Consider the following 16890-nt stretch of genomic DNA (forward strand, 5'->3'; position numbering starts at 1 on the left):
CAGTCAGACAAATTGGTTTGATCAGTCAATAAGGAGCTTAATTAAGTAGGCGGCAGGGCGGCAGGGTAGCCTAGTGGTTAGAGCGTTGGACTAGTAACCGGAAGGTTGCGAGTTCAAACCCCCGAGCTGACAAGGTACAAATCTGTCGTTCTGCCCCTGAACAGGCAGTTAACCCACTGTTCCCAGGCCGTCATTGAAAATAAGAATTTGTTCTTAACTGACTTGCCTGGTTAAATAAAGGTAAAATAAAAAATAAAAAAATAAAAATTAACATTCATGCCCAGAATTCAAGGAGAAAGAATGGTATGATAAATAAATACACCAGTGAACTGTACCAACGCAGAGGGTGAAACAGAACTGACTGTGTGTCTGTCTCCCAGTTATTTAGCTCCAGGCCTCATAGACCAAATCCAGTGAACAAGGGGCATCTGGGCTGCCTAAACAAACACAGGAAATGATTCTATGATGATCATTCAAAGATGTTCTCGAGTCCAGTTCTCACTGACCTCTTGTTCTAATAAACATCTTTCCATATCTATTGGTCTGTGTGCTAGTGTGTTTTTTAATATCTCCCATCTCCAATATTATCCTCCCAGCTTTATACAAAGGAGGAGACAGCCATTTTGAACATTTTGAACACACATTATAGGGGGAGTCCTCTTCTGACACCATCAGAGTGAGTGTGTTACCTGGGCAGTCAGTAGGCTCATGGTGTATCACCTTCAGTGCCCCCTTCAGTTCAACCTCCTCCAGTGCAACGCGGCAATCTCTTCTGTGATGGGAAGACCACAGTTATTAGATGACATCGCTGACATTATAGTTTAATGTGTAGTGCAGTCCAAAACGTGATTTTCCTATGTTTAATATATATATATTTCCACACTATTCGATTGGAATAATAGTGTTAAAATTATGATAATGTCCTTTTAGTGTCCTGAGTGGCTCAGTTGGTAGAGTATGGCGTTTGCAACGCCAGGGTTGTGGGTTCGATGCTCACGGGGGACCAGTACGAAAATGTATGCACTCACTACTTTAAAATCGCTCTGGATAAGAGAATCTGTGACATGACTCAAATGTAAATGTTATCACACTCTGATCTCTTTCACCTGTCTTTGTGATTGTCTCCACCCCACTCCAGGTGTCACCCATTATCCCGTGTATTTATGTCTGTTGCCAGTTCATCTTGTTTGTCAAGCCAACCAGCGTTTTGTATCAGCTCCTGTTTATCCCCAGTCTCTCTTTTCTCGTCCACCCGCCTGACCCGTCTGCTGACCCTGCCTGCCGTCCTATACCTTTGCCCCACCTCTGGATTACCGACCCTGAGCCTGCTTGCCGTTCTGTACCTTTTCCTCTGTTGCTGTAATAAACATTGTTACTTCGACACAGTCTGCACCTGGGTCTTACCTTGATACCTGATAAATGTGTATAAGTGTGTAAGCTGTTTGAAAAACTGGTAGTGCTGCTGTCCTTGGACCACAACGGCTTGATCCCCCGTTCCACCAATCACTCTCTCGCTCGCCTGCATCCCCAATAAACACTACCATCTCATATTCTGATATGCAACTGTCAATAAAATGTCAAAATACCCTAAATAAAGTATTTCAGGGAAACACATGACATGGACTAACCAGGTGAGATCTAGGATCCCTTATCGATGTCGCTTGTTAAATCCACTTCAATCGGTGTAGATGAAGGGGAGGAGAGGAGTTAAATAAGGATTTTTAAGCCTTGAGACAATTGAGACATGGATTGTGTATGTGTACCATTCAGAGGGTGAATGGGCAAGACAAAATATTGAAGTGACTTTGAACGGGATATGGTAGTATATTGTGTCAAGAACTGCAACGCTGCTGGGTTTTTCACGCTCAACAGTTTCCCGTGTGAATCAAAAATGGTCCACCACCCAAAGGACATCCAGCGAACTTGACTCAACTAAGGGAAGCATTGGAGTCAACATGCGCCAGCATCCCTGTGGAACGCTGTCGACACCTTGTAGAGTCCATGCCCCGACCAATTAAGGCTGTTCTGAGGGCAATGCTTGGTATACTCAGTGTGGGTGTGCAATATTGGTTATGAAGTCGGAAGTGTTTATAAGATCAGTAACTTATGGTGTTTTATCATCGTGCTCACCTCTTGGTGGAGTAAAATCTCCAAAATAAAAAGGAGGCAAAGGAGAGCACCAGCAACAGGGCTTCCCCAACTCCTATATAGAACAGGGACTGCTGGGCAGACGTTTCACCTGCTATTGAAAAATCCACAAAGGGATCATCAGTCTTACTACTTGGAGCTTTCCAACGTTCTACATTCACATGAAATATCGTCTGGATTTATTCAAGCTCCAAAGGTACATTAGGGCAAGCCAGACGCTGCAGTAGCAATACGATACGATAACACTCCAGCTGCATTTTCACTCTTTGAATTTATCTGACTCTCTTCACTACGTTGTAGTGAATGTGGTATAGCTTCTGCTTGATAAAGATGGCACATTTCACTATAAATTCTGTCCTTTAGGAATTGATTTCTTTAACATTTTGCCAATGACCCTATGTCCTTCACTCAGATAAGGCCAAACTTACCCTGAATGCTCATTGGTTGAATTGCAGAGGACATCACCCATGTCATCACCCTTGGGCCCAATGAGAATGGACCTCAGGATCCTCCAGTTGAGCAGGTCAGTGATGTTGTGAGTCTGATTGTCCTGGATGCTCCATGGTGTCCAAATGATCTTCGCCACAGGGTGAAGTCCACCACACAGGCACACCTCACCTCCCCATCATTCACAGGACAGAAGGAGATGGGAGGTATACAGCCGGAGCATCTAAAAGAGAGGAAGAGAAATGGAAAGAGAGAAAATGACAAAACGACTGTGGCAAACGTCCATATATAACATGGTTTATAAGATGGTTACAGAAACGTCTATTGCATAATGATACATACCCTCAACGTTCACAGGCGTGGTGTCTGAACTCCACTCTCCCATCTCGTTCAGAGCAGAACAGCGGAACTGCCCCACGTCTCTGGTCACAGAGAGACTCACACTCCCAGAATCCTCTCTAAGCAGGACTGACTGCTCCCCGAACACACGGTACCACCTGTAGGAGCTGACTGGGAGGTAACCGTGACCCAGACAGGACAGAGTGACCTTTTCTCCCACCAGAGGCCGGGCTGGGAGCAGGCTGATGGACACATTGGTGGGTGGTGCTGGTGAAGACAAAACATTTAGGAGAATACAGGCATGTTAAAAATGTATCCAATAGCTCTCACAGTGACATAATCATTCAAGTACATTTATGTTGAGTAGAAAAGGTGTTGTGGAAAGCATAAATGGCACAAATGAGTGTACAGTCTCTAATTTCTTTAATTGAACATAATTCATACTGCATATTCAATTAATAATGACCTATTACAAAAGGAGACTCTCATCTACCACCGAGGACATTTTCATAACACCTTTCACAAATACACTCAGGAGAAGCTTATCATGGCCATGTGTGTTGTTGACCAGACAGGTGACAGACACATTTTCATAGGTGCACTCTGCAGCCCAGATATCCATCACCATATGGTTCTGGGGGGAGGTGGTTCAGTCAGAGCCAGGAAACAGGGGTCATCCATCCACCATCCACAGCACTGTGGCCCTTGGTCAAGCCCAGGCCTGAAACCTGCAGATGACTTGGCCAGTGTGGTAGGAGAAGCTGGAGTTTGCCAATATAGATGGTTTGTCTGGAGAATGAAAATACGTTCAGTGTTAATTCCATTAACTATGAATAAAAGTTCACATTTAGTCCTACTTCATATTAAACTAAATCTCACAGTCCATATTTTGGCAGTAGTAGTCAATGCGCTCCCCTCCATGGTCTGCATTTTGTAGTGGTGGAATAATTCTGGACAAACACATTTTCTCTTTTTAATCAATTTTTTACATTGGAATAGATTTGATTTCAAGACACTAAATCCACATATCCATTCAGTAAACCTCAGATCAACCTAAAACTCACATTATGCCGTGACCACAAAACTAGAGGAGGGTTGTTAGCTGTGCAGTAGAAAGCATTCTCGTCTGGGGGCAGGTCTGTGACCGCAGCGGCCTCTGTGCTGTGGTTCATTGGCATGACCAGGCCAATCTCTCAGAAAGTACCACAGGTAGGAGCTGGCAGGGGTGTTGGCATCACTCACACAGGACAGGGACAGGTTAGTGCCAACCTGGACCACAATGCTTCCCCCTGAGACACTCACAGACCTGGGGGCATCTGAGAGAGAAGAGGGACAAAGGAGAGATGCTGGAAATATCACAGTGAGCCTTTAAATGGAGTTCATCATTCGTTATTGATGGGGGAATTGCTCCTAATTTTCAAATCGGATGTTCCTATGTCCCAAGTTGTATCACAGAATGCTCCCAGCCTAAAAAGCAAAGCTCTACTGCAATACTGCAACATCTGTTGTGCAGATCTAGAACCTCACTCAAAGACCTTTGAAAATACGTTCAGTGTTAATTCCATTAACTATGAATAAAAGTTCTGAGGTACACAGTGAATAGAAACAAATTGAACAGTAAGAGTAGAGTAGAGTGACTCTAGCTGAAACTCACAGCTCACGTCGAGCACCACCTGCCCTGCAGATGTCTGTTCTCCTGGATGTGTCACGTTACACGCCAGCACTTTCTCATGATCCTCTGCTCGGGCCACAAACGAGATGGTGGAGAGGACGCGCCATCGACCCTGTATCTCCTCGGTGTGGTACCCCTGGACCACCTCCCTCTGGTCCCCGAAAGAGAGGGAGGGAGGGGAGGAGGGGCAGGTGTGGGGGACAGTACAGGAAACAGTGATGTTGCCCCCCCCTCCTTCTGCCATTCACTGAGTGACAGCTGTGGCCTTGGTGCTGTATCTGGAAATAACAAGAGACACTAAGTCTAAGACACTAACTATGGGTTCATTCCTCGCAGCAGTCTGCTAACATCTACATAATGTAACCAACAAAAACTATATTAAGACACATTTTCTTTTGGATTCATGTTATCATATTTGGTTAATTTAAAAAATCTCAATCCATCTTCAGGAGCCCTTTTGTCGGGTAATGCATAATTCATTACCTGGAACCTCCAGTGTCACCCTCCACTGAAAGAATGCAAAGACAGACTTGTGGACCTCATCCACCCAGGGGAAAATGTCCTCTCCGTTATGTTCTAATATCATTCCATTGATCATCAGGCAGCAGTCTCCATCAGAGGCCCTTCCCACCAGCTCAGTTCTACCACTGTAGTGCTCTATGCTATCCACTGGTTTGGTGCGGCTGAAGACGACTGGGTATTTACCAGGCAGCTTGGAATGCTGGTACCAGGTGACATTAGTGGGGTTGTAAGAGTTGGGGTGTGTGAAGGAACAGGGGATGAGGATACAAGACCCCGTCAGGCCAGATATCTGATTAGGAATGATCACGGTCCACTCCTCGGGCCACTACCAACACACACCACAACATTGGACAGAAAGAGAGAGGGTGAAAAGAAATGAGAGAAAGACAGACATTTGATGAGTATTGTTTGATAGCTGAATGCTGTCATATATGGCAAAATAATAAAACAATTAACAACATTTAATTTGTGGGCTCAAATGTATCAGAAATGTGTATTGATATTGAGAATATAAAGATCCAATGTACATTTATCTTGGAAACAGAAGACAATACATTGTCTTATCTGCCAGATTCATTGTTCATTGTTGAATCTAGGAAGCTCTTTTCAAAGAGCAGAGGATAGAAATGGATTTGAAAGTGGTTGTCAGAGATGACCATGTTTATATGTACAAGGGGCACAACCATAAGTAACCCTTAAAGACACTAAAATAGGCCCGTATTTAAAACCAGAACAGAGTGGTTATATGAACTGTAATAATCCCCCAAGTTATGAAACTTGTAAATTGGTGGAAAAAGGAATAAAAATATCAACTGTCATGGGTTGCTTAAAAAGTGTTGAAAAAAACGGGATATTGTGTAACTGACTGAACGGCATTGCAATCACATCGGACTGAACGTACAAAACATTAATAACACCTTCCTAATATTGAGTTGCACCCCTTTTTCCCTCAGAACAGCCTCAATTCGTCGGCGCATGGACTCTCCGAGGTATCGAATGCGTTCCACAGGGATGAAGCTGGAATGCGTTCCACAGGGATGAAACTGAAATGCGTTCCACAGGGATGAAATTGGAATGATTTCCACAGGGATGAAACTGGAATGCGTTCCACAGGGATGAAACTGGAATGCGTTCCACAGGGATGCAACTGGAATGCGTTCCACAGGGATGAAACTGGAATGCGTTCCACAGGGATGAAACTGGAATGCGTTCCACAGGGATGAAACTGGAATGCGTTCCACAGGGATGCAACCGGAATGCGTTCCACAGGGATGAAATTGGAATGCTTTCCACAGGGATGAAACTGGAATGCGTTCCACAGGGATGAAACTGGAATGCTTTCCACAGGGATGAAACTGGAATGCGTTCCACAGGGATGAAGCTGGAATGCGTTCCACAGGGATGAAACCGGAATGCGTTCCACAGGGATGAAATTGGAATGCTTTCCACAGGGATGAAACTGGAATGCGTTCCACAGAGATGAAACTGGAATGCGTCGTTCCACAGGGATGAAACTGGAATGCGTTCCACAGGGATGAAACTGGAATGCGTCGTTCCACAGGGATGAAATTGGAATGCTTTCCACAGGGATGAAACTGGAATGCGCCGTTCCACAGGGATGAAACCGGAATGCGTTCCACAGAGATGAAACTGAAATGCGTTCCACAGGGATGAAACTGGAATGCGTCGTTCCACAGGGATGAAACTGGAATGCGTTCCACAGGGATGAAACTGGAATGCGTTCCACAGGGATGAAACTGGAATGCGTCGTTCCACAGGGATGAAACTGGAATGCGTTCCACAGAGATGAAACTGGAATGCGTTCCACAGGGATGAAACTGGAATGTGTTCCACAAGGATGAAACTGGAATGCGTTCCACAGGGATGAAGCTGGAATGCGTTCCACAGGGATGAAACTGGAATGCGTTCCACAGGGATGAAACTGGAATGCGTTCCACAGGGATGAAACTGGAATGCGTCGTTCCACAGGGATGAAACTGGAATGCGTCGTTCCACAGGGATGAAACTGGAATGCGTTCCACAGGGATGAAACTGGAATGCGTTCCACAGGGATGAAACTGGAATGCGTTCCACAGGGATGAAACTGGAATGCGTCGTTCCACAGGGATGAAACTGGAATGCGTTCCACAGGGATGAAACTGGAATGCGTCGTTCCACAGGGATGAAACTGGAATGCGTTCCACAGGGATGAAACTGGGATGCGTTCCACAGGGATGAAACTGGAATGCGTCGTTCCACAGGGATGAAACTGGAATGCGTTCCACAGGGATGAAACTAGAATGCGTTCCACAGGGATGAAGCTGGAATGCGTTCCAAAGGGATGAAACTGGAAGTAGGGATGAGTTGAAAGTAGTACAGAAGGAAATGAAAGGTCTGATCAGGAAAGGCAAACATGAAACTGAAGCTAGAACGCAAGCTGCAAGCGAACAACATTGAGGATGTCTGGGATGGTATGAAGAAGGCTACAGACTACAGCACCAGGGGACAACTACAGAGTGATGAGGGAAGGGACAGAGCCACAGAGTTTAACCAGTTTAGGTTTTTTTTACCAGATTTGATGAGTATGATTTCTCAGCAGAGCAACAGCAGATAGGGGGGGGGGGGTGCTGGATTCTGATCTGGGAAGCACTGAGCCCATGAGCATCTCGGAGGATCAAGTGGTGAGGCAGTTGAAGAGGATCAATCCCAGTAAGTCAGCAGGGTCTGATGGGGTTAAAACCAGAATACTCAAGGTATGTTCTAATCAACTGGCTTTCATACTGCAATATATTTTCAACCTGTCCTTAATACTATCAGATGTTCCTACTAAATGGAGAACAACCTGCATGGTGCCCATCTCAAAGAAATCAGGAGGGACTGCAAAGGAGTCATTTAGACCAGTGGATTTGACATCACAGGTCATGAAAACCGGTTTGTAATATCCTTATAAAAAGGTGACTTCTCCCGTACATATACATATCCGATCTGATACTGCCTGGTTCGGTCTTACAAACTGTCGTCAATTGGTCAGGTAGTTCACAATCCATTTGATTGTATGTGGATTTACATGAATGTCCTTTAGCTTTTGGGCCAGCAGGTGGGGTTGTATGGTATTGAAAGCACTTGAGAAGTGGAAGAACATTGTTCTCGCCACACAGCCGGGCTTCTCCAGACTGAGCAGAGCATCGTCAACACCAGTTTTTGGGCGGTGGTCAAATTGCAAAGGTTCCAGATAGGCTTCCGCCTGAACTCTTAATGTTTACTCTTTACACAAATGACTTCACACACAACAACGAACTGAGCCACTTACCGAAATTCTCTGATGACTTTGCTATAGTAAACTGTGTCATGTGGGGGACGATGCTCATCATAGGGATATAACGAAGTCCTTTGTGAAATGGTGTGAGGCCAAGGAGCCATGGTAGATTTTTAGGAAAAAAGAAAGATGTTTTGAATCCCATTTCTATTAATTGTGAAGAGATTGGCCATGTTGACTCTTTTAAATACTTGGGTGTAATAGTGGACAACAAACTGAACTGGAAGGAGAATCCTCAGTGTCTACTATAAAGCCCTAAGGAAGCTTAAATCTTTTGAATTATGTGACAAAATGCGTCATATGTTCTATAGCAGTGTGGTGGCGAGTGTAGTGACCCATCCCATTGTTTGCTGAAAAGGGAATTTAGCTAAGGAAGACTTAAACAATCTTGACAAAATAATTAACAAAGCCAGTGCTACAATTGGCTGCAGCCTGGAATCGATGCAAGACATGTTCATAAAAAGGCTGAAAGTAAAAACACATGACCATGGACAATGACCCACACCCACTCCACAGCACTCTGATGACCCACACCCACTCCACAGCACTCTGATGACCCACACCCACTCCACAGCACTCTGATGACCCACACCCACTCCACAGCACTCTGATGACCCACACCCACTCCACAGCGCTCTGATGACCCACACCCACTCCACAGCACTCTGATGACACACACCCACTCCACAGCACTCTGATGGCCCACACCCACTCCACAGCACTCTATTCCTACACAGGAGCAGCTTGAGTAGCAGGTTCATCCTGCCCAGATGTTCCAGAGGTTAAGACGGTCATGAGGCTTTTTAACGAGTGTCATGGAATAACTTGTTTATGCAGTCTTTCTATTGGAAAATGTTGTTGCCTGTTTTCCCAGAGTAGGATAGAAAACAGAATTTTGAATCAGACTATTATTTTAGGGATACTATCGTTGGTTCATGTGCCTGTCTTAATAATGGGTTTCTATTTTTGATCGTGTGTTGGTCATGGTTGCAGGTTCTGTCATTGATGATGCATGCATGCTGTGATATAACAATTTCCCAAGTTGAGATTAATAAAGTAACTCTACTCAACTCATGCTGGCTCATGTTGACTCCAATGCTTCCCACAGTTGTGTCAACTTGGCTGGATGTCCTTTAGGTGGTGGACCATTCTTGAAACACATGGGGCAGCGTTGCGTTTTGAAAACCCTAGCAGCGTTTCCAGTTCTTGATACAAACCAGTGTGCCCGTCTCCTACTACCATACCCCGTTCAAAGGCACTTAAAGCTTTTGCTTTGCCATTCCCCCTTTGAATGGCACACATACACAATCCTTGTCTCAAGGCTTAAAAATCCTTCTTTAACCAGTTTCCTCTCCTACATCTACACTGATTGAAGTGGATTAAACAAGTGACATCAATATGGGATCATAGCTTTCACCTGGATTGACCTGGTCAGTCTATGTCATGGAAAGAGCAGGTGTTCATTATGTTTTGTACAATCAGTGTATCTATACAATAGACACTGCCATTTTTATCATATTTATTTAAAATAAACATCAGTGCAAAGTTTGCTGATCACAGACATTGGCGTTCGGATATACATGTATTTACAATTTGGTTGAAGCAGAAACACAATTTAGATTAAGAAACACCATGGTCAGTTCTGCAGTTACAGAGAGCAACATATCCCCATATTAAAATCAACCTCACATACATAAGAGCTTTTCACATTAGTGATAAAATAATATTAAGAATATAAAATATGAAAACATTCAAGACATAAAATAATATTGCACATCACAGTGAAAATAAGTTTTATTCGTTTACACAATTGTGGCAGTTCTCACAGGGGGAGGAGCGACAAACGTGGGGAGAGGGATTGACCGCTCAGCCGGAGCCTGGAAAAGATATCAGATACAAAGCATGGCTGGTAAATCATTTCTGAATAGACATTCCTACATTTCTATATAACAGTTCTAACCCAGTAGCAATTCCACAGGGACCATATTCACAAAGCGTCTTAGAGTAGGAGTCTTATTCATTATGGTTTAAAAGGCAAAACTGATCCTAGATCAGCACTCCTACTTTTGTGAATACGGGCCCTGACGTGTACTTCAGATATTTTGAAAGTGTATGTCATGACAAGGCGAGGTGAATTACCGCCTGCGATGTCATTCTGTTGTAATCAGGCAGTGGTTTGAGTCCTCCAGTCAGCAGGTGGTTGGGAGTGTTTACGTCTGGTTGGGTTGACACCACCTGCATGGGGGGGGGGGGGGGGGGGGGGGAGTTCTACAGTACTGGTAGGAACATGACATTTGTGCAATAACAAATTTCCCCAGTTACTGACATTACCTTCTCTACTGCTCTGGGCACAGGATATCTGTTCTGTTGACCTATGAAAGAGAAACACAATTTTAGATTGAAAGCCACTTGATTCCGGATGTGATAATAAAAAAATGAAGGTAGATCAGGGGATTGAGAGTAGTGCTCCTACGTTTCTTCCTGCAGCAGTAGACACAGAGGTATATGAGGCCAATGAGGAGGAGGAGGAAGAGGAGGCCACAGGGGATCCCGACAGCGAGGCCTATAATCTGTGGTCTGCTCAGACCACCTGTCATACCAGCACAGACACAGTACAATCTGTTAGAGCAGCACTCACAGAGCCTACTCTACACTGATGCGCCAAAGGCGACATGGAAGCATAGTGTTTACTATAAGTTTAACTTTACCAGTATCATGTAGAAGTCTACCTTTATGTTAACATCCAGCTCATTCAACAATACAACAGACTATCTTATAAAGAAATGAATTCATTGCTTCACATGAAACAACGCCAAGCCTACTAGTAAGTGGCAATCAAATTAGCACCCTCCAAACAATCTGAATAGGAATATTATCCAAGTCAGTTCAAATACCGGGTCCAATTCTCTGCACCGCTGATGGTTCCCCCTGAGTTCGGCCAGCAATGGGGATGACCCGGAAGTAGTATGTGGATTTGGGATCCAGAACAGAGATATCAGTGCTCCGGGAGGAACCGGGCCTCTGCTGAATGCTCCGGAATCCCTCTATGGCTCTTTTCCTTCGGCTGCCATTTTTAGTGACAGTTAGGAGGTCTGGTCCACTCATCTGAATGTCAAAGCCTTCAAAGCAACGAAGGGACAGAAACCAGTGTTGAGCAGTACTTACAGGGATGTTCCATATTATTTGACATTAACTACAGTCAAGATACATGGAAAACCTGGTCAAATTGTATCCCGAAGCTGTCACTACAGAGTGGTATTATACAAGGTTCTCAGCCAACTGCTTGAAGACAGACTTATAGACCCAAAATGACATAAAAGGAAAATGGCAACAAGAAAGCACTCATTTAAAAAAAAAATTGGTTAAGACCTATTAGGCTACATTATCAGTTTCTCACACAAAAAAAATTTGCACTCTAGAACAAAGCCGGATAGTCCAGATGGTCTCAGACATTAAGCAATATTTACAGTACACCCCCATCTACTGTGTTTGGATTTGCATCTTTTCCCAGCAGCATTATTGGTGAGGTCTAGCAGTTCAGCAGTGAGATCAAAATAATTTGAACTAAAGGTTGTCAAATACCAATGGCTAAATTGTGGAAAACACTACTCTTAGATTCTGACAATATTGTTTTTACAGGAACATTTGAGAGAGTAGGTACGTCGGCAGCTTTACCTGTAATCACAGAGGTGGGAGGGACCTCCCAGGTCATTGTGACGATGGTTCCATTTCGATTAGGGAAAAGACTGGAATCTGAGATGGTGGGGCCTGGAGAGGGGTGAGAGGAATACTATGGAGCTTTGTGTAAAAAAAAAAAAAAAAAAGCATGTTTTTCTTTACACAGTCTAAGACCCCATTGTGCTGCTTCAGTCGAGTAACTCTAGTGCTCCAAAACTTTCAGGTAACATCGGATTCTCCAGTCATTTAAATACAGTACAACTCCTTCCCAGTGCTCAGCACAGAGATCACATGATGTATGCTTAACCACATGCTGTAACTACTCTATAGCGTAAAACACTACTATAACAGTGGATCAAAATCTTACATAAAGTCTTCCAAATTTCACGGTGACCCACCAAGTAAGCAAAACCATGTATTTCGCTCTAACTCTATCCATGACCCAAGAGAAACAGGCTGCTAACCACCACCTGAGAAACTGGTCGATGACATACCCAGTAACTGAGTCTTTTTTCCATTGCTGCCCAGTGGGTTGCTACAGTTACAGGTGTAAGTGTAGAGCTGAGCGGTGCTGGTGTTAAAATCATGGATGTTGAGCTGCGCAGTGTCCACGCTGATCTGGTACTGCAAGCCATTGGCTAAGAGCTCGGTACCTTTGGACCATGTGACCATAGCCTTGGGCGTGGCCTGGCTGTTGCAGTGGATGGTGACCACTATTTTACCCTCTCGGTCCACTGTGGTCAAGACCATCGGTAAAAACTTTGCAGGTCCAGCTAAGGAGTAATGAGACCACTAGTTATCCTGTGTGATCCTCAAACATTCTGTTTGTTGTGCAGACCTGCAAAATGCATGGACCTTACATAGTCTAGTATGGAATAAGTAACTCACTGGCAGTAATATTGCACCATGTCTGACGGAGGGGGTGATTGGCCCTACAGAGGACCATTTTCCCATTGAGGTCCTGAGAGGCAGGTATGGTCAGGTTGAAGTCTCCAGCACCGCTGGTGGCGTTAGTCAAGGCAGGAAAGGACAGCAGGGCTTCTGGGGTGCCTCCTGGCCACCGGCAGTGGAACTGCAGGTCGACATTTCCGTTCACTGCATTGACTGAGCACAGTGGGCTGGCTGTCGGGCTCTCTGTAATGGTAGGAAGACAAGGGGCGGCGGAGTAATTAGAACACTTGCACCCTAAATAAATGCAAAAAGCTTATCGGTTTGGCACACACACACAGGTTGTGTAGCACAGGCACAATGGTCCATCCAGATGTTTAAAGACCCCTTACGCTAAGATCAATGATATCAACCACCACAAAACATGTGTACTGTATTACCCCTCAACAGACGCTAATACTCTACCATAAACGTTGACTGTCAAGTTCCTCTTGCGCTGCGCTCCAGTGTTCACATTGACCAGCACACAGGTGTATATGCCCCCCTGGCTAGTTTGGACATTGGTCAGATTGAGACTTCCTCCTTGGGAAACGGGCAGGGTCTGACCCCCAAACATCCAGGAGGCGGAGGGTTGGGGAACCCCCTCGGCCTGACAGGAGAGAGAGAGGGTATCTCCAGAAACAAAGAAGGCCTGGGACGGACTGGCTCCAAGCATGGGCTCGTCTGGTCCATCTACGGGAGACGACAGGTAGTGGAAAGGGAAGTCAGATGACCATTTAAGGGCATTTCGGTGTCATCAAATGGCTGGTTAAAGTGGATGTAATTTGTGTGACAGCATTTTTTGTTCAGTGTAGGGTAGAAGAGTAAGAAAGTGAGGAGGACTATTGCCATTTCCACATGCGAGTTCCATATAGAGGAGTTGAAGGAAATAAAAACATGCAGTGGGAAAGTGGATTTGTGAGACAGGGAAACATGTTGTTGCTTTCAGTAAAGGATAAAGGATTCAACTACAAAACTAGAGACATGCGAGTAATTACGGGTGCACAAGACGGAACATAACTAATAAAGTAGAATAAAAGTAATGCTCAGACTAATGCTTCGGACAAATAAGGCGAGATTCAAATTTTCCTTCTTACAGAGAACAGTTATTTTCCTATGAAATGTGACAGTGCTGAAAGGGTTGGTCAGGACCAAGGTGTAAGGTCCTGTGTCGTTCCGGTTGGGCTGATGGATGACCAGGCTCTTCTGGCCCACTGTGTAGTGAGAGTTGTTCTGTATCTCCACACTGTTAAAGTACCACCTCCACTGGTCGGCCTCACCCTGCAGTGAGCTGTACTGCAAAGTGAACTTTTCGGCTCCCTCTAAGGCATCGGCAGGCTCTGTGTTCACAGACACGTTCCGGATGTAGTCTGAAAGCAGAAAGGAGAGCAACGGTTGGGGTAAAGGACACAGATGGATGGACAAACCATATTGCTTCTCCATGGTGAGGAGGACAATGGAGCTGCATAATTCCTTGAACAGTTAAAAGAAACATACATGAAATCCTAACATAACTAAACTCTACATGAAGTCTAATATTCAACTAAAATGTGTAATATTCAACTAAAAGGTGTGCTCAAAGGAGAATATCTATTGAAACTGCTTTTTACTAAAGGAATATGATTAATCTGGGTCTGGGAAACTGGCGCCAAATGACCAATACTCACCATAGACCTTCAGCACAAATGTGGCTGAGACAGTTTTGAATCCAGACTTGACTATCTCCACAGTGTAGGTGTTACTGTAGACATATGACACATTTCGGAAGGTGAGGGACCCATCGGTCTCAATCTTCAGCACATCACGGTGAATGATGGCTATGTCTGGTGCAACACTGGAGCCAAGGGTCCAGGTAACCACAGGTAAACTCCCCATCTTCCATGTGACCACAGGGTCAGGTGCACCACTGATGGTCACTACCAGAGTCACATTGCTGCCAACAGTGGTGTTGACCAGTGAGGGTCCCAGGGGAGAGATGGTCAAATCACAGTTTACACCTGTAGTTGATCATGATGAAGCAAAGAATTAATGGAAATGTTAACATTAATACAAAGTTGATTAAGGGTCACAAATTGTAACTAAATCCTACACAAAAATAGGATCTCAATCATCTCGTGATACATTGTATATGGTCACAATTTATTGGGTAGTTAATTAGGTGAATCAATAATTTATTTATTGTATAATTTATAGGTTTACAATATGGTGTAGGCCTATAGAAAGCAGGCTCGTTTTGTTTATTGGCACGTAACATACGTGACATACAAAATTAAACAGCATGATAAATTAAAACTTACCTCCAATCATAAATATCAATAGAATGAACTTAAAAATGTGCCATTTGTGGACACCAAACTGGTCCGAGGACATTATTCTTTCTTTTTTTTTACTTGAAAGAGAAATCCACGAAAACTGAAACCATAAATTGCCCACAGCTTTCACATAAAAATAATATTCCACATTTTAGCTTTTTAAGATACCACAAAAAAAATCTGGGTAGTCCTTGTGAAAGTTCGATGGACAACTGATGTAATACAATCGCTCCTGCGTTGTGTCCTCTATTGCACTCAACCTTGCTTCACTGTCGAGATGTCTGGGCTATCTGTCATCAAGATTCGAGAGCAATTCACCTGTGTCGATGTCAAAGCCTTGATTGGTAAAATATTGGTAAACGTGGGCTTTACTTTTACAGGCAAACGTTCAATAAACAATGCAAACGTGACTGCTTGTTGAGCTTTGAGGCGGGACAGTCCTTTACTATATCAATATCTACAGGTAAACTAGTCTAGAATGGCATATTCAACCAAACAGTAATGTGAGAAAGACGAGGAATATGATTTATTGCGCAGTCACCTAGACGTTGACACAAAATAAAAAGGTGTAGGCTGGTGATTTACCAGTGTTTCAGGTATATTGTAACAGAATGATCTGATTAAAATGAAAGGTAACCGGTTGGACTGCATTCTTTCCATCACCTATTGCGCTTGTCCTCTGGGAGAAACCAAAGATCTCCCCGCCTTAACAACCGGAGTTGTTGTTCACAAAGCAACACGGCTGGGCTGCCTAGCTCACGCCTATCCTTTCTTTGGATTGGTGGACACGTCTCAATATTGTAATCTCTTTTGAATATTCGAGGAGAGTTGTTGACGTCTGTAATTCAATGGAGACGCTATGATACTAGCTTCATGTCATGAATAGTCAGTCAGTCATTGAGACAACTCCGATTTAAAGTGTGTTTTTTTTCTCAAGGTTGCCGGGATGTCACGTTTCCTACTTATCGGTACACTCGTAATAATTTAAGATTTTTTCATTTCTATTTGATCAAATAAACCTTATGGAGCAAATATGCCATAATGTTTTTGTTGTTGACCAAATTCGACACTCATTAACCTCAATACAAAAACGCCACCTGCTGGAGGGAGAAAGATTTCCTGCTGAGTTTGGACTATTCCTCTCTGGAGAAACAACCTTGGTGTCTGGTCCCAAGGAATGGGCCAATCACACACAGCTATTCCAGTTATTGGTTACCACTGATATAGTTTAGTTCCATTGAGGGAGTTCTATTAACCTGAGCTGCAGTGCACCCGTCAATGGCCCGTGACTTGAACGGGCAAAAGCAGAGGGAGGAGCCCCCTTCTCAAATCGAACAGTAATCTGTGCCTCATGGTCAGGTTGTCAACAAGGCAGCACAGTGCATGACCTAGAAAAAAATATGTTGTCTTGGAATTTTCAAATCAAGTTGTTTTCATTGAGAAGCCATTTTTATCAAAAGCAATCATTTTTGCATATAAAAACAGAATCCAACTCATTAATCCCATGTGCCACTAGCCTAGGCTGCACA

The 16890-nt window shown here is 44.0% G+C and overlaps 1 protein-coding gene across 2 annotated transcripts; it reads right to left on the reverse strand.

Moving 5' to 3' along the window:
* Positions 1-9949: 9949 nt before the first annotated feature.
* On the reverse strand, positions 9950-15936 carry LOC139380807 (V-set and immunoglobulin domain containing 10 like). Of its 2 annotated transcripts, XM_071123870.1 has the most exons (12): positions 15347-15936; positions 14717-15046; positions 14147-14419; positions 13476-13742; positions 13011-13256; positions 12617-12895; positions 12120-12212; positions 11339-11563; positions 10918-11034; positions 10776-10816; positions 10584-10679; positions 9950-10321 (listed from the first exon to the last, which is right to left on the reverse strand). In XM_071123870.1, exons 1-12 carry the CDS (start codon positions 15417-15419, stop codon positions 10247-10249), a joined length of 2115 nt encoding a protein of 704 aa, XP_070979971.1. In that variant the 5' UTR covers positions 15420-15936; the 3' UTR covers positions 9950-10246. The 2 variants fall into 2 exon arrangements, with proteins under 2 accessions (XP_070979971.1, XP_070979978.1); XM_071123877.1 differs by lacking the exon at positions 12617-12895 and having other exon boundaries at positions 10105-10321; positions 15347-15591.
* Positions 15937-16890: the final 954 nt, after the last annotated feature.

This window comes from Oncorhynchus clarkii, chromosome 2, assembly GCF_045791955.1.
Source record: "Oncorhynchus clarkii lewisi isolate Uvic-CL-2024 chromosome 2, UVic_Ocla_1.0, whole genome shotgun sequence".
Taxonomy (NCBI): Eukaryota; Metazoa; Chordata; class Actinopteri; order Salmoniformes; family Salmonidae; genus Oncorhynchus; species Oncorhynchus clarkii.

Coding starts and splice junctions, on each gene's coding strand:
- LOC139380807 (XM_071123870.1), bottom strand. CDS start 15,419: ATGTCCTCGGACCAGTTTGGTGTCCACAAATGGCACATTTTTAAGTTC. Junction 13,257..13,475: donor CTTGACAGTCAACGTTTATG/GTAGAGTATTAG, acceptor CTACCATTACAG/AGAGCCCGACAGCCAGCCCA. Junction 11,564..12,119: donor TCCCACCTCTGTGATTACAG/GTAAAGCTGCCG, acceptor GTTGCTTTGAAG/GCTTTGACATTCAGATGAGT.